The sequence below is a fragment of the Taudactylus pleione genome, unplaced genomic scaffold (genome assembly GCF_031769625.1).
Source record: "Taudactylus pleione unplaced genomic scaffold, aTauple2 ptg000055l, whole genome shotgun sequence".
NCBI lineage: Eukaryota > Metazoa > Chordata > Amphibia > Anura > Myobatrachidae > Taudactylus > Taudactylus pleione.
The window spans coordinates 15,494,085-15,510,943 of NW_028284457.1; the positions used below are offsets into that span (position 1 = coordinate 15,494,085).

Below are 16,859 nucleotides of genomic sequence, written 5' to 3' on the forward strand. Positions count from 1 at the left end.
ACATTTGGGGAAATTAGTTGGAATATTAGGATCAATATGCGCAATAGAAACAGGGGAACGGTAGGACCTATGCAAAATAAAATAATGGATTTGTTGAAAACTAACCTTATAGAGCCCAACAACTGAGACCGTTGTTCATCTTAAAGAGAACCCAAATTTAATTCCCATTTATTTCTAAGGGGAAGAAGTAGGATACGGACTGTCTATTGACAGATTCTGTACAGTATGTCGGTGAACCAATGACGTTTGTGCCAAGCCGGAGCTACCAGTATTACTGTTCCGCCTTCCTGCTTGAATTTCTTGAGAACTCTTGGGAGGAGGGAAATTGGAGGAAAGAGATACGCCAGCTTGAAGTCCCATCCTTCTGCCAGTGCGCCCACAAAGGCTGCTGATGGGTCTTTGGACCTGGATCCGTACCGGGGGACCTTGTGGTTGTGACACAACACCATGAGATCTATTTCTGATAGACCATTTGTTTAACAGAAGCTGAAACACTGCCGGATGGAGAGACCACTCTCCGGCGTGTATGTCCTGGCAACTTAGGAAGTCTGCTTCCCAATTGAGTACTCCCAGTATGAATATTGTCGAGATGGCCAGAAGATGACGTTCTTCCCAAATCAGTACCCTAGTCACTTCTTTCTTGGCTGCATAACTTCTTGTGCCTCCCTGATGATTGAGGTAGGACACCGTTGTCGCATTGTTGGACTGGATCTGGACCGGCTTGCCCTGAAGCAGGTCCTGTGCCCTAATAAGTGCTTTGTATACTGCTCGCAGTTCTAGAATATTTATTGTCAGATGACTTTCCAGATTTGTCCATCTTCCCTGAAAGATGTATGACCTGTCACTTCTCCCCATATGCAAAGTCTGGCATCTGTGGTGAGTAGTACCCAATTTGGATTCCAGAATGGGCGCCATGTTCAGATGATCATTTCTCAGCCACCACAGAAGGTAGCGACGTACCTTTGGAGTAAGAAGGCTCCTATGGATCACACTTGGAGAATCGATCTTTGCAGAGGCCTGGGATAGAACTGGGCATACTGCACCATGTCGAAAGTGCATACCATTGATCCCAGGGCCTGCATTGCTAGCAGAATGGATACCCTTTGCTTCTGAAGCAGCTTGCGTATTCGCAACGCTAGGGCCACAATCTTGTCCTCTGGCAAAAACACCATCTGTGCCTAAGAATCCAGAAGAGCTCCCAGATGTACCATCCGCTGTGTTAGAGAAAGTGATGACTTCTTCCAATTGATGACCCAGCCGTGCTTTTATAAGCAAGTTATGGTCAGTTGAAGATGGTTTTGAAAAACCACTGGTGGAGTCTGTGCCATTATCAGAAGGTCGTCCAGACATGGCAAAATTCAGACTCCCTAACGCCTGAGATAGGCCATCATGACTGCCATTATTTTGGTAAATACCCGAGGAGCCTGAAATTGGTAATGCTGCTGAAGGACAGCAAACCATAAAAATTGCTGATGGGATGGAATAATACTAACATGCAGATATGCATCCTGAAAGTCCAGGGAAACCGTGCAATCCCCCGGCTCCATTGCCAAAATAATTGATCGTAGAGTTTCCATACGAAACTTGGTTAAACCTGTTGAGGGTTTTCAGATTTAGTATAGGGTGATCAGCCCCATTCGGTTTCTGAACCAGAAAGATTGGAATAACCACCCCTTCTCTGTTGCGACACAGGAACTGGGACTATTACACCCGCCTGCAGCAGGGAGTGAATTGTTTCCTGAAAAGCCAAGGCCTTGACCACATCTGATGGGAGATCTGTGCAAAAAAACTTCTGGGAATGATGGCATACCACTGAGAGACCACTTCTCGGACCCAGGCATCTGTTGTGGTTTGATGCCAACAATCCGTAAACTGAAGAAGTTGGCCTCCCACCCTGGGATCCCCCAGGAGGAGTCCCGCCCCATCAGGCAGAGGGCTTGTTATCTGGCTTAGAATCTGGACGCCTTGCTGGCCCAGACCTCTTAGTTTGTCGCCTTGATATTTTGCGAAAACCAGACGCCTTAGAAGATGGCTGTTCCCTTGCTTGTCCCTGAGAACCGAAAGAACCAAAAGAAACCTGTCTAGACTTTACAGTTGCCGTACATGCCAGACTTGCTAACTTTGAAGCCGCCAGAGTAGCTATTATTTTATCCAACTCTGCTCCAAAAAGTACCTTTCCATAGAAAGGTAAAAACCTCTAGCACCCTCTTTGATCCTGTATCAGCTTTCCAGGATCTTAACCAAAGGGCCACTATTGAAGCTGCTGATGATTTAGAAGCTAAAATTCCAGCACCTACAGCAGCTTCTCCCAGATAGGAAGTCGCTTCCCGTATATGAGAGATATACATTATCTGTTCTCTGGTAGCATTTGGTAAAGAATTTTCCAGTGCTCCCATCCATTCTTCTCCATTCTTGGCTACCCAGGCCCCAGCCATAGCTGGATGAGTAACAGCTCCAGATGATGAAAAAATAATTTTAAGAGATGCCACAACCTTTTTATCCGTGGAATCCTTCAGGGAAGATGCAGACGGAATAGGCAATGTAGCATTTTTTATTAAATGCGTTACATGAGCATCCACAGTAGGAGGTACCTCACGCTTAGCCCATACAGAAAGTTGGGAAAGGATACAACGATGTTATTCTCTTATTCACATAAAACAGTTTGTCAGGGTTACCCCATGCCTCATACATAAGCTCAGTGAGCTGCTCAGATTGAAGGAACTTTGTTTTGACCACCTTCCGATGGGTGTTTAAACACCGGAGCCTTCTTACTGTGGAGCTGGTTCATCATCCTGACCTGGGTTATTGTGGCAGTGGAAATGTGGTATTATTAATCCTAGCAGAGACTGGTATTGCAGCACCCTTCAAAGCACACCAGTGGTTAGTCAACGAACCAGGGAGTATATACAGTATGTGCGAAGTGCCCACTTCATGATTTCCAACCCATCGGGATCAGACGTGTTCTACAGTGTAGGCTACCATTCTGAGACGAACGTAAAGGAGCATGGTCTGTGCACATGTAAGGTAAAACATATTTGCCTACCCTCCAGATTTGGTCGGGAGCCTCCCAAAAATCGGTTGCCGCTCCCGACCTCCCTGGAAGGCAGGCAATTCTCCCGGCTGCCGCCCACCCCTCCCTATCCCCCCTGCATTTGCCTTAGAAACCCCAGCAGCAGAGGGGGGGGGGGGGTGACAAGATTTACGTTATTTTGGCTACGAAACCCTGCTTCACAATGCCTGCAATATCAGCATTGTGTAGAGGGGACAGGGCCAAAATGACGCAATCTCGTGGCCCCACCTTCCACTCCGCCCGCAAATACATGACGTCTGGCCAGCCCCACCTCCTCACGATGGTCATGCCGATTTGCCTGCTCCCTCCCAGATAAATGGCCTTTACATTCTGTAAAGGCCATTTATCAATCAACAACAGGTCAATGGAAGAGCATGAACTATTGACATTGAAATAAAAAGTTTAACTGTGGGGTATTTGCTTGTACAAATGTTGAACAGGCTATACTCTGCAAGATACGTTAATATGTAAATGGACAGTGCAATTGCTGGTGAATGGAGTAACATCAGATTAAATCACCCATTATGATTATTCATAGCTGGTATAGACGCAGTTAGATGAAAGCACAATAGTGTAAATAGCAGCAAATACCCCTGAATAGTCCAAATAGCAGAAATTAACTCTGAATTTGGACTATTGTGCTTTTATCTAGCCGTGGCTATACCAGCTTGGAATATTCCTATTCGCATTGGATCGAGTACCCACTGGCATATGGACTAGCAGGAGTCTTGGTTTATTTTACATTTTTATATATAAAATTTGCCTACTCAGCACCAGGATAATTAGCTTTCAGTGACCCTACTGAAAAGATACATTTTATTCTACATTTTTACAACTGATTAGAAAGTATCACCATGCTATGGTATGTAAAATGCAGCTCAATAAAAAACAATAACTAAGAACACTAAGTGAGCGCTAAAATAATTTAATTTAGTGGCACCTGTAAAAAATGATTGGTTAATAAACAATATGTTTATAGCTCCTTAGGAGAAAATGTGGTGGGTTCAGATGTTATTGCACATCCCTGCGATGTTGGTTTTCCCTACCTACCCCTATCTTGTTCCTCCGGTTAATGGAAAGAGAAAAAGGTACTCTCCTAGGTGGGGCACTAATCCATCTTGTTCCTCCGGTGTCAGTATTGCTGTACTGAACAATGTTTTTTTTTCTCCAGGGACAAGTCTGGGCTTCTTCAGGAGCAAGGTGAGCTAGAGCCTGGTCTTGACTCACATTGTTCAGTACAGCAATACTGACATCAGAAGAACAACAGGGTAAGACATGGGTAGATAGGGAAAAGCAACATTGCGAGGAAGTGCAATAACATTAGAACCCACTAGGTGCCACTAAATTAAATTATTTTAGCACTCATTTAGTGTTCTTAGATGTAAAATGTACCCAATCCAACACATTTGTTTATAACTAATGCGCAGAGGGAAATTCCATAGTAGCACTTAAGCTGCTCCATATCAAATGAACAGGAATGCAGTACATGCATCCTGGGTGACCTGGTCTTAAGAAAGTCCTTCACAAACAAGATAGGTTGCTTGTATTCCCTATGTGGGATTTCACTTTTTGACCACAGAATAACATTATCTTGTTAAAATGGCACCTATCAAGGAGGTGAATTATATTAAGCAGCAAGTGAACATTTAGTTCTTGAAGTTGATGTGTTGGAAGCAGGAAAATTGGGCAAGCGTAAGGATCTGAGAGACTTTCAAAAGGGTCAAATTGTTATGGCTTAAACGACTGGGTCAGAGGATATCCAAAACAGCAGGTCTTATGGTATGTTTTCCAGTATGCAGGGGGTAGTACCTACCAAGAGTGGTCCAAGGAAGGACAACCAGTGAACCGGAGTCAGGGTCATGGGCGCCCAAGGCTCATTGATGCGCATTGCGAGCGAATGCTAGCCAGTCTGATCCTATCCCTTGCTGAACAAGTTAATGCTACCTATGATAAAAAGGTGTCAGAACACACAAAGCCTCGCAGCTTGCAAAGCAGACCAGTCAGAGTGCCCATGTTGACCCCTGTCCACTGCCAAAAGCAATTACAATGGGCACATGAGCATCATAACTGGACCATGGAGCAATGGAAGATGGTGGCCTGGTCTTATATTTCCCATTTTCTTTTACATCATGTGGACTGGGGCCAGGTGCATGTGCATCATTTACCTGGGGAAGAGATTGCACAAGGATGCACTATGAGAAGACAAGCCAGTGGAGGCAGTGTGTTGCTCTTTTTTTTTCTGCTGGGAAACATGTTGCCTGCCATTCAATGTTACTTTGACACGTACCATCTACCTAAACATTGTTGCAGACCAAGTATAGCCCTTCATAGGTTATGGTATTCCCTGACGGCAGTGGTTTCTGTCAGTAGGATAATGTACCCTGCCACACAGCAAAAAGTGTTCAGAAATGGTTTGAGAAACATAACAAAAAGTTCAAGATGTTTTTTATTTATTTTATTATTTAACAACAGTTTCTTATATAGTGAAGCATATTCCGTTGCCCTTTACAATTGGACCTGGTCTCCAAATTTCCCAGATCTCAATCCGATCAAGCATCTGTGGGATGTGCTGGAAAAATAAGTTAGTTATGGAGGTCCCACCTAGCAACTTACAGGATTTAAAGGATCTGCTGCGAACGTCTTGGTGCCAGATACCACAGTACACCTTTATAGGTCTTGTGGAGTCCATGCCTCAACGGGTCAGTAAATCAATTTCAGTTCCCAAGTGGGGACAGGAAAGCAGTAGTGCTGAGAGAACTCAGCATCTTACCAGTCTGTGCATATAGTGACTTTTACATGCAACTTTCTAGCTTTGGTGATAGTGAATGAAATAATTGTTCTATAAATAAATATTGGATTTTGATGCAACCATTTCTCCTTCAGTCTACATAATGCAAACCTATGGGGCTGGGAATTGTAAAGTTATTTAAGCAATAGGACTCCTTTTAATTTATTAAATGTTTCAATCTATGTGGCCGGGTTTTCTGTACCATCGCACATCATGAACAGCACCAGCCCTTTTATATAAAATTAAATTAAAAAAGTTTAAATATTTAATAAAAATAAATGTACTAAAAACTCAACCAGATGGACCAGTGGGGATTGGGTCACATCTGGCGATATTGCACAGCCACTCTCAGTTTTCATTATAGCATATCAGAAAAAACTGAGAAAATAGCTGCCACATACAGTAGTATGGTGGCTCCATAAATAGACTGGCTCTATGATGGTCACATCTTTTATACCAATATTAAAACAACTCTTGAATACAATAGGCCTGTACATAGGTCTCATGAGATATGCACTTATGGAAAAAAATACCATTTAAATAAAACAAAGAAATATGCAAGGCAAAAAGGTGGTAAGTAAATGCATTATTTTATTTGTAAAACATGAAATTAATGTAATTCATATTTTTCACTCTTTAAAATGTCATTCTGTACTTTCATTTCTATGGCCTGTCTTAAGGCAATAAATTATATAACTCTGTCTCACTTAAACAGTACAGTAAACCAGTGGCAATGGCAAGTTCTAAGTTTGAAAACATTTTAAACGATGTTGTTTAATGCAACCCTCCCTCCACTTAAAAGTATATATGGCGCAAATAAAAAAAAGAAAAATGAGAATATAGCAGAATAATGCCTCCACATTTGCAGTAGAGCACAATATGAACGGTGAGGAACGCAGCTTTAGGCGTGAAGGCACTAGACCTACTACACTCATAATTAAACACTCTAAAATAACAAGGCGCAGTATAGCTTTATTTTAACACCCTTGTTCCATAAACTTTCCAATCTCAGCACTGAGTTAGTTCTGAACGTTTCCTGATTTCGTGTTGAAGTGGCTGTAGCAGCAGATTTCAGCAGATAGAATTATATGTACCAGCACCGCAAGCACTGGGGATAGTTTGACACTGCATAGCAATGTTTTCACTGCACAAGGAATAAGGAGAGCACCACAGAGAATAAGGTGCGTAAATAACACTGTCAGAGCCATAAGACCAAACTTCCAAACCAAACCATACTCCTGTTGACTGTACAGAATATTTATGGCAACAGCTCTAGAACCTGCATAACTCCCATTGATTTGCAGTCACAAAGCCTACAGGCTGAATTAGGGAAATTACTAAATTACCGATTGTTTTCTGTAAAAAAACAACAAAAAAAAACAGGATAGCTTTTTGCACAATGAATAGCTCTATATATCATCCTCTCTGCTGTCTTCATCATCCAGATCATCCTCTGCGTCTCCAGACTCCAAGTCATCTTCTTCATCCACCTGATGCAAAGGGACAGGTAACATTAGCCCTAATTCCACTCTTTTCATGGTTATTATTTAATTTTTTGTTTAACTTTTTATTTAATAAATAGCAACACAATACAATTCAGATATATGACAACAGCTCAACCACCATGAACTTGCATGAAATCATACTGTATATTGACAATTGTCAGTGCTATGTTTTAAACCTTTCCAAAAAAAGCATATAATCTGACAAAAATGTTATTAGAGCTAAAGCAGTAAAATGGCAATTTGCTGTAATTGTGGAGGTTCGCGACTTTTCTGCAAAATGTGACCTGGGAGAAGCTCATGAAAAAGTGGGGAAACCATCCCGGAACCCAAAAAAGTGACAACTGAGATAGCAGGACAATACAGAATATATAGCAAGAAAAGAAGACTTATGTCTTACCTATTAAGTCTTTTTCTTCGACTCCACAGGGATGACACTGGGTATAGCCAGGAGAGGAGAGTCTGTGCACCAAATAGTTAATTGAAAATACCCACAAGCCCAGGCTCCCTCTCATCTATACCCCGCCCCCAGCCACTGGGCCTCAGTTTAGTTTGCAATCCCAAGGCAGGAGCGAGGCAGCGGAGAAGGAGAAGAAAGGCAGGCAAACATACAGAACCATACACGCTATGGAACGTACAGCCGGTGTGGTCACCAAGGGAACACACCCTGGCAGACAGATGCGTCAGGGTGGGCGCCCTGTGCCTCCTATGGAGTAGAAGAAAAAGACTTAACAAGACATAAGTCTCCTTTTCTTCTTCCTCCACTAGGGGCACAGGGATGACACTGGGATGCTCCAAAGCTGTCCCCTATGGGCGGGAACACTCCTGAGCTGCAGTGAGCACAGAATGCTTGAACTATCAAAAGTGTAAAATCTGATGAAGGTATGAGCAGAAGACCATGCATAAGCCTTACAGAGCTGTTCAGCAGAAGCCCCACAGCGTGCTGCCCAAGAAGTTCCCACTGACAGGATGAAATGGGCCTTCACCATGGCAGGGGTAGGAAGGTTCGCCAAGAAGTAAGCATGGCGAATGGTAAAGCGGAAAACATTTATGTGAATACAGGGGGCTCTGGCTCGTCCAGGTAAATCCTTACCTTCGTCACGCTATTTAGACGGAGAAACGCGTAAAGGATTGACACCACTACAGATATACCATCCACGGGGGTATGCAACTATGGAGTTCATTCCAACTTGGAACTCTTTATACACCCCCCAAACGAGCAGGAGCTGTGCTGCTTAAATTACCAGAGGAGACAGTATTTCATTAAAGTATCACTGCCCGGGGATTACAAACGACAGCCTGAATGAATTACTTAACGAGTGATGCAGACCATCTGTCATCTGCAATACACGTTGAGTACAAGCTGTAGCTAGAACAAGGAAAAGACCGGACCAGCATTACCTCAAAGTTAATTTGTTGGGAGAAAGCTGGGGATTTCCATTGGGACATGAATATTCCTAATCACTGCTGACTAGCTGACCTTAAAACTTATTTATAACTACAAGCTCCTACATGCGGGTGAATATATTGCTCTAAACAGAAGTGACTATGCTTGCCAATTTCGATATCTGTTGATATTTGGAGTGATTCCAACTTTCTAAAATCTCTAGTGGAGTGATGGTATATATGTATTGTGATGCTCTTTGAGTTTTAGTAAAAATTAGCAAAGTGCTATTTTGTGTCTTATGGTTGTAATTTTAAAATAAACTTTCTTATTATATGTGTGCTCATGTAATAATTTATAAGCGCCCCCAATGATATGTTATTTAGACATATCTAATTTTTATCATTTTCAATTAGCTATTTGGTGCCCAGACTCTCCTCTCCAGGCTATACCCCTGAAAACTGACACGTTTGACACTTTATTGACCAAAATATGCTATATAAAGAGCTCCAAGCGTATTATTATTCATGAAGAATTGAATTGCAGAGCTCCTGACATTTGTACCTTTAAGATTTTTCCTACCTTTTCACCTGCTCAGGGGCTGAGCACAAAAAACGCAAATTTCCTCTGAAAAATGAATGCCCATTTTGGAATTGAATTGCAAATGAAATTCACAGTGCGAGCTCACTAAGGAAACGGCTTGTAGGACCCAACTCGCACTCAGTTGGATTGACCCCTATGTTTTTAAACCCAAATATATTTATTGTTTTTTTCAAATAAAATTTCCTGTTTTAATCCCAGGCAGGGTGGATCACTTCTGAGGACACAATATATCTACTAGGTCAGCCTTCGATACACCCAAGAGGATAGGGAAAAGGGGCTGGTGTCCCTTTTATTTTAAAGCTATTTTATATTTTAGCAAATTAAAACTTCAAATTATATAAAGCGGAGTATGATTAAAAATCTTTTCAATTTGGTTAAATATGAAATTTCCCATATTATTACGTTTAATTACCGAAAGATTTCCCAGGAGAGGCATTAGGCGACAAGCTGGTCCCCCAAACTGTTTTCATATAATTGTTGCACATATGCCTAGGAATATTAACTCTTATAATGGGTACACACTGGTCGATATATCGGGAAGCAGTCGGCAAGCAGACGGACGGAATCCCGATCGTCGGCTTCCCGACTGTCTAATCCCAGCAAGGGGTTAAATGACACGTCTGTCATTTTACCTACGCCGGGAGCTATGCAGTGCTTCCTGGCCAGCACTGATATGGCCTGCCGGCATAATGTAGGGGTGGTACCTTCCAAGCTGTGCAAATCATTGTCTGCGTGAATTGCTCAGGCAGCAAGGCACAGAAATTGCTCTCTATGCTGGAGTATTAGCATTAGGTTAGGCGCTTCCGCAGATAACAAAAGTCCCTTATCAGTGAGTATTATATCACTATAGCAGTCCTTAGCACTTGCCCTCTATCATCACATGCTCAGTGGTTACTGATACACCTTCAATATCTGTGACTTACCTGTTGTCCAAGTTCTTTCAGTTTATTCCTCAGAAAGAAAATTTTCTGGTCTTGATCAGCCAAAAGTATCAAAAGATCATCTTGTTCCTTCTTGGACTCTGCCAGGTCCTGCACTAGCTTCAGTTTCTCATCTGTTAAAATAGCTGATGTACTACGAGCTGAATCCAGCTCCTGTTTTAAAGAGAACTTCTCCTCAGACAATGCTTTTAGTTCTTCCTACAAGACAGACAGACAAAAGGTGGTAACAAAATGCTGTAGTCTTCCTGGTGCATCTGTTATTAACAATTTTCTACATTTAAAACTGGGCCATAATGTTGTCCTATTAAGTGTGATTTCTGAGTAGAGAGAACAAGTAGTGGTAGTACACTTATTTACACACAGTCCTGTTCTCGTTATTCCCTTCCATACCTCCAACACTAGCCTATGGACAGAAAAAAAGGGGATACCGTTTTTGTAAGTCTCTGACAACATCTCACACCACTAGCAAGCATTTATGTCGCCAAAATCATGGGGAATGAAGTTGTTTGTAGTGGTCCCCTTGGAAGGTGAGAAAGGGCGAGCTAAGCACATCCATAGTACTATTATGGTGCAATCTAGAAGAGTTTAATAAGTGAGTAGTGTCCTGGAGATAGCTGGCTGTGTATATTTTATATCATTTTATACAGCTAATTTAAAGACCCTTTCTAAACAGCCAGAGTTCCTCACAGTCAAACATGGTGGATTGTTCTCCAATTGAAAGTGTGTGTCTAATTTATTTAAGTCCTAGTACAGGCATGTCAAACATGCGCCCCTGCAGGCCTCATGCGGCCCAAATAAACATTTTATGCGGACCGACAGTGTGGGTCCAAATACATATATTATGCGGCCCAGAACCTGCTGCGATCGGGCAGTGTTTGTATTTAAAACTGGGAACGCTGGTCTCTGAAGTGATCAGAGACTAAAGAAGTCTCTGATCGCTTCAGAGGCCAGTGTTCCCAGTGATGACATCACCCGGGCACTGCATGACGTCCCCAGCGATAAGAGGAGCCTGTTGGATCTGATTAGATCCAGTCAGCAGCAGCATCTAAGTGAGAGCGCAGACGGCGTGTACTGGAGCGGTGCCCAGCGGCCAGTGTGAAGAGAGATAAGTACTGCACAGGGGAGTGGGGCCTGTTCTACACTCGGAGAGGGCAATGCATAAGGGGCACTACTAGGGGCATTACTGGGGGCACTGCATAAGGGGCACTACTGGGAGCATTACTGGGGCACTGCATAAGGGGCACTATTAGGGGCATTACAGGGGGCACTGCATAAGGGGCTCTATTACAGGGAGCATTGCATAAGTGGCTCTAATACAGGGGGCAATGCATTGGTTATAATAAACCTTTCACAATTGCATATAAAGGTGCGTACACACGATACAATATCATGGCACAATATGAATGATAACGATATCATTCAACGATATATCGTTCATTTTTATGCAGTGAACGACCAACGATGCGCGATCCCACATGAACAATAACGATATCTATGATCGTTCGTACATGTAGGCAAATCTGGACGATATCGTCAACTTTGCCTGTTCAGAGATGTAGCAGGATGACTTCACTGAAATATATCTTTCAAGTCGTTGGTGGTACAGATCGTACCGTGTGTATGCAGCTTTAGACCTTGAATATTCGTCCCGGTTGGTACTTTGAGTTCGACATGCCTATCCTAGTAGGTATGGTACAGATGTGTCCTCATTCGTCTTTGCTGCAGTCACGCCAAACAGCCCCTCCCAACACGCCGCCTGGTCCAGTGAGACTCTGCTAGCGCCGGGTGTCTAATGCTGGCCATACACTAGTACGACCAGCATAAGATAAGTTTCATCTTACGATTTCTCTTGAACTCCCCGGCAGCTCCCTGGCAGTCCTGACCGCACTTTGGACACACGATGTACATACAATCTCACGATACGATTGATTGTGTGCCTGCTGAAAACTAATCACCATTCTTCAAAGTGTCACTAAATTGACGCCAGTTGGACGCACGATGCATCGCATGCACAAATACACGGCACGATCTGCATACGATTACGATAGATAATATGGGCTGCACATCTGATCATACGATACGATTTAAAATCGGGCAATCGGCCCGAAACTGCACTAGTGTATGGCCAGCATAAGTCGCAATATGATGTGACTAGGACACTCCAGGAGACTGTGCTGATTAATTTTATGTGTCACTTGTATATATGTGTGTGATTTAGTCTATCAATCTGCATGCAACATTCTACGATGCAGCAGCCACAGCTTTTTTTTTCCATGCCAAGTGCCATTTACAGACTCAATCGCACAGGACCAGGTGACTCACTCACACCAGGCATATCACGCAGCATGGCGGGCGATTTGGGGCAAGTTGAGGCTAGATGAGCAAGGAAACATCTGTACACATTTTTATTGTGTATGTGCTTTTTTTTTTCTCAAAGGCATGGGTTGTAAAACAAGATGTAATTAAAGAGTTATTGCTGTGCTAAGATCATTATTGGCTTAAAAATGCAATTAGTAAAACCAGACAAACCTGTAAAGAGCTATGCTCAAGCAGCAAGCTTGTCACCTTCTCTTCATAGGCCTTATCTTTGGAAGCAGCTAGTACTGTATTATCACATGACGTTGCTACTGGAACCTGTGAGGTGGAGAAAGAATACACAGTGCGTTCTATCACAGTGAATGTGACTAAACAAAGAAAGATGGACTAAGACGTAACCAATACGATTTTGTTTTCATTTGATAGACTCATCCAAAATGTACCCTTTCGGTGTTCACGCTTACACATGCATTCCTTATCTGACTTGCTCTCATTTTTGTCACAATAACAAAACAAACGTATTTATGCTGGTAGATGCATTGTACAGAAACATCACCACTGTGGCTGGATATGGGATCCAGTCACATTGTTGATAGTTATGTCGACATGGTGCAACATGTCACAGGCGCCATGTCGACATCCACAGAATGTTGACATGTTCACATTGTCGACATCTGAAATGTTGCCATGTGAAACATAATGTTGATGGGTATATTTAGGCACCACAGAGAGGGTTAGGCACTAGGGGGAGGGGTAGACAGAAAATACTCACCCAAACTGCCTCTTCGTTAAATGTCTGCGCCTGAAGTGACAGTCACATGACCTCTGGGACACGGATGCCACCCTGGAGCAGCTGCAGCCATCGGGATCAGGTAAGTGATCGCTGGTCAACATTCTATCGTGCCAATACGTCATCCGTTTAAACATGGTGAATGCTGACATGGTCACCGTTGACATGCTAAGCATGTCGATATTTTCACCATGTCGGCGTAACTGTCGACCTAACATACCACACCTGACAGATACATGACAACATACACTGACCTCTAATTTTTCAAGAAGCTCCATTCTTTCTGATTGTAGTCTGTTGATCTCTGTGGACTGAACATGTAGCTGGGATCTTAGGGTTTCCATATCCTGTGATTAAAAAAGAAGCACAAATCATTATGAAGATACAGGTTGAGTCTCCCATATCCAAATATTCCGAAATACGGAATATTTTTGGCATGACTGAGATAGTGAAAACTTTGATTTTTGATGTTTTAATGTACACAAACTTTGTTTAAGGCACAAAATTATTAAAAATAAAGTATAAAATGACCTATAGGCTGTGTGTATAAGGTGTATATGACACATACATGAATTTCATATATGTACACAAACTTTGTTTATGCCACCAAATTATTGAAAATATTGCATAAAATTACCTGCAGGATGTGTGTATAAGGTGTATATAAATCATAAATGTATTCTGTGTTTAGATTTGGGCCCTTTTCCTAAGACATGTCAATATGGTATGCAATTATTCCAAAATACGGAATATTCCGATATCCAAAATACCCCTGGTCCCAAGCATTTTGGATATGGGAGACTCAACCTGTACTATATTTCACTGTTAGACTGCCTGATACATGAGTATCCTCTCTCTAAATTGGCATCACCAATAAGATGGTAATGAATAACTGCAATCTTCCCAGAACACTTGCTCCTGCCATAAACAAACTCATTGGTGCTGCTTTATTTCTCCATAATGTGTCCAGCGATCACATATATGCTTGTTACAGTAGACAGTACATCTCATGTGGAGTGCGAGGAAAAACTTGTGATGTCGATGGTGTTGTGATGTTCCATTCTGGAATGGTACATTGCAGCCACCATACAGAATTTAATTGGTCCTATTGACGGTGGCTAAGTGATATTGCTAAACATCATGATCCCCTGTCAATGCAGCCTAGTCTTCCCTAACACAACAACACAATTGGACAAGTCTACCACAATATCTGCATGTACAACATAGCGATGATCTGATTGGCTAAAAGGCAGTTCTCCCTCTGCCCACTTAAAAACTGAGGACATCAAAATTTAACAGAAGCTGAAGACTGAATACAATAAAGTGCTTAAATCTAAGTAAAATAAAACTGAATTAGTGTATAGCCATAATGGGTGCAAGAAAAGGATTAACGACCAATAGATTGGGAAAGCCTATTGAAAAGCTTTAGGAGCTTATCAGAAATATCAGATAAGGGTTTGTTTATGAGATGTTACTACAGTATTAATGCATTAAAAAAACAAATGACCATAGAAGGAGTGTCATAACATGATTATATGGTGTGGAACTTGGTCTCCACTGCAAGTGTATGGGCAGTCGGCTGACCTCCGGTACAAATCTGCAGATATATTGGGCATCGGCTGTGCAACACAGCCTATGCGATATGTCTGTGACTGATGTCATTCACAGACATATCGCTGGCACACACTGATCGGTCAATATATCTGCAAATTAGGTAAATGAGAAAAATAGTTTCAATCCTTTAATGGAGGTTACGGAGGGGGTCAATCCTTCAATCTCATTACCTGCATAAGGGATAGGAGGCTTTTGTTAATCATATATGGACATATTGAAACAGAACAAAAATTTGGCATGTCCCTATTTTAGGAAAATATCAAAGAACTACATATATATTCAGCACATGAACTAATTTTATACTGAAATGTTGCTTCCAAATTTGTCATTTTCAAAGAAATACATCATAAATATGACTTAATGTTATATCTGCATCAAAACATATCATATATAGGTATTAAGGCAATGTAGGGATGACAAAGGAAACAATACCTTATGCAGCTCTGCAGCTTGCTCAGAAATTCCAGTCATTTGCTCCGTCTGACCACCTGTTGAACTGTGCTTCTGAAATAACAAAAAATATTTGGAAATTACCACTAAATAAATTTCTCTGAATCCATCTGGGGAACACTGATACACCTTATGGCAGTGATTCCCAACCTCGTTCCTCAAGGCACACTAACAGTCCAGGTTGAAGTGATATCCATGCTTAAGCACAGATGGTTAAATCAAAATAACTGAGGTACTAGTTAAGTCACCTGTGCTCAAGTATGGCTATCCTTAAAATCTGGACTGTTAGTGTGCCTTGAGGACCGTGGTTGGGAATCCCTGCCTTAGGGTATAGAGGGCACTGTCCAAGATGGTGGAGTGGTGTAGAGAGTGAGGAGACAACAGCAAACAAGTTTAGATGGTAACAGTGCCTATTCCAAGACAGTGCCTTCTACACCCCACAGTATATCAGTATCCCACAGACTGGATAAACGAGTAAAGTTGATATTGTCTTTTAAGAGTACTTATTAATTTAGCTTTACATGAAGGTATCCTCCTTCTTATATTCACAGAACTTTGCTTAAGGTGGTCACACACCTGTCGCTAAGCCTCAAGCACCTGACCGCTTATATGTGTGGTGTTTGGCCACATATATCGGCAGTAAGGTGACTTCATGCATGACTGCAGCCATATGTGTGGTAGAAACATGACTAAACAGAGGGAGATTTACTAAACCTTCAAGAGAGGTAAAGTGTAGCAGTTGTCCATAGTAACCACTCAGCTTCTGTCATTTTATAGACTGTGCTAGATAAATGACACTTAGAACCGGAATGGTTGCTATGGGCAACTCATCGGCTTTATCTCTCTCGATGGTTTGATACATCTCCCCCATTGCCTAATAGTGTTCACGTTTCAACCAGATATAACAAGTCAGATAATTACCAAATTTATTTGTCAAACAGGGAGAAAAATGGGTCATACCATTGATGTGAAACAAACAAATCCGCCTAATTTCCTGACACCGTCCCTCCCTCCCTCTGCTAATGAATGCTGCCTCACCTCTAACTGATCACCACTTCCCATTCAGGATCTTCTGAAATGCCCGTTCTCATCCATTAGACTTTCATTCAGCCACTCAGCCTCCAAGCATGTCCTTAAAACTCATTATTACATTCTATAGTGTACTACAACCTCCACCAGTCCCTGCAGTCTACGCCCTCTTGTCCCATTGTCTCCATACATATATTCTAAAGACTGTAATGCTGGGTACACACTTTAGTGACCCAGGGGCCGGCCGGCCCCGTTTACTGAGCGACCGATTTGGTAAGCACACTTACCAATTGCCCTTCCGATATGTTTGGCCAGATGGAGTTCGGAAACCTCTGCGATAGAACAGTTTGGAATCTCTATGCGAGAACCTTG

The 16,859-nt window shown here is 42.2% G+C and overlaps 1 protein-coding gene across 1 annotated transcript in view; it reads right to left on the bottom strand.

The window, feature by feature from the left end:
* Positions 1-6,429: 6,429 nt before the first annotated feature.
* LOC148535195 (general vesicular transport factor p115-like) overlaps positions 6,430-16,859 on the bottom strand; it is a gene marked incomplete at its 5' end in the record, with an annotated part of 36,659 nt that continues 26,229 nt past the window's right edge. The window contains 5 exons of the mRNA XM_088464460.1: positions 6,430-7,348; positions 10,271-10,486; positions 12,818-12,922; positions 13,649-13,741; positions 15,441-15,512. Of these exons, the coding sequence (XP_088320586.1) occupies positions 7,268-7,348; positions 10,271-10,486; positions 12,818-12,922; positions 13,649-13,741; positions 15,441-15,512 (567 nt within the window). The remainder of the gene's footprint in view (positions 7,349-10,270; positions 10,487-12,817; positions 12,923-13,648; positions 13,742-15,440; positions 15,513-16,859) is intronic.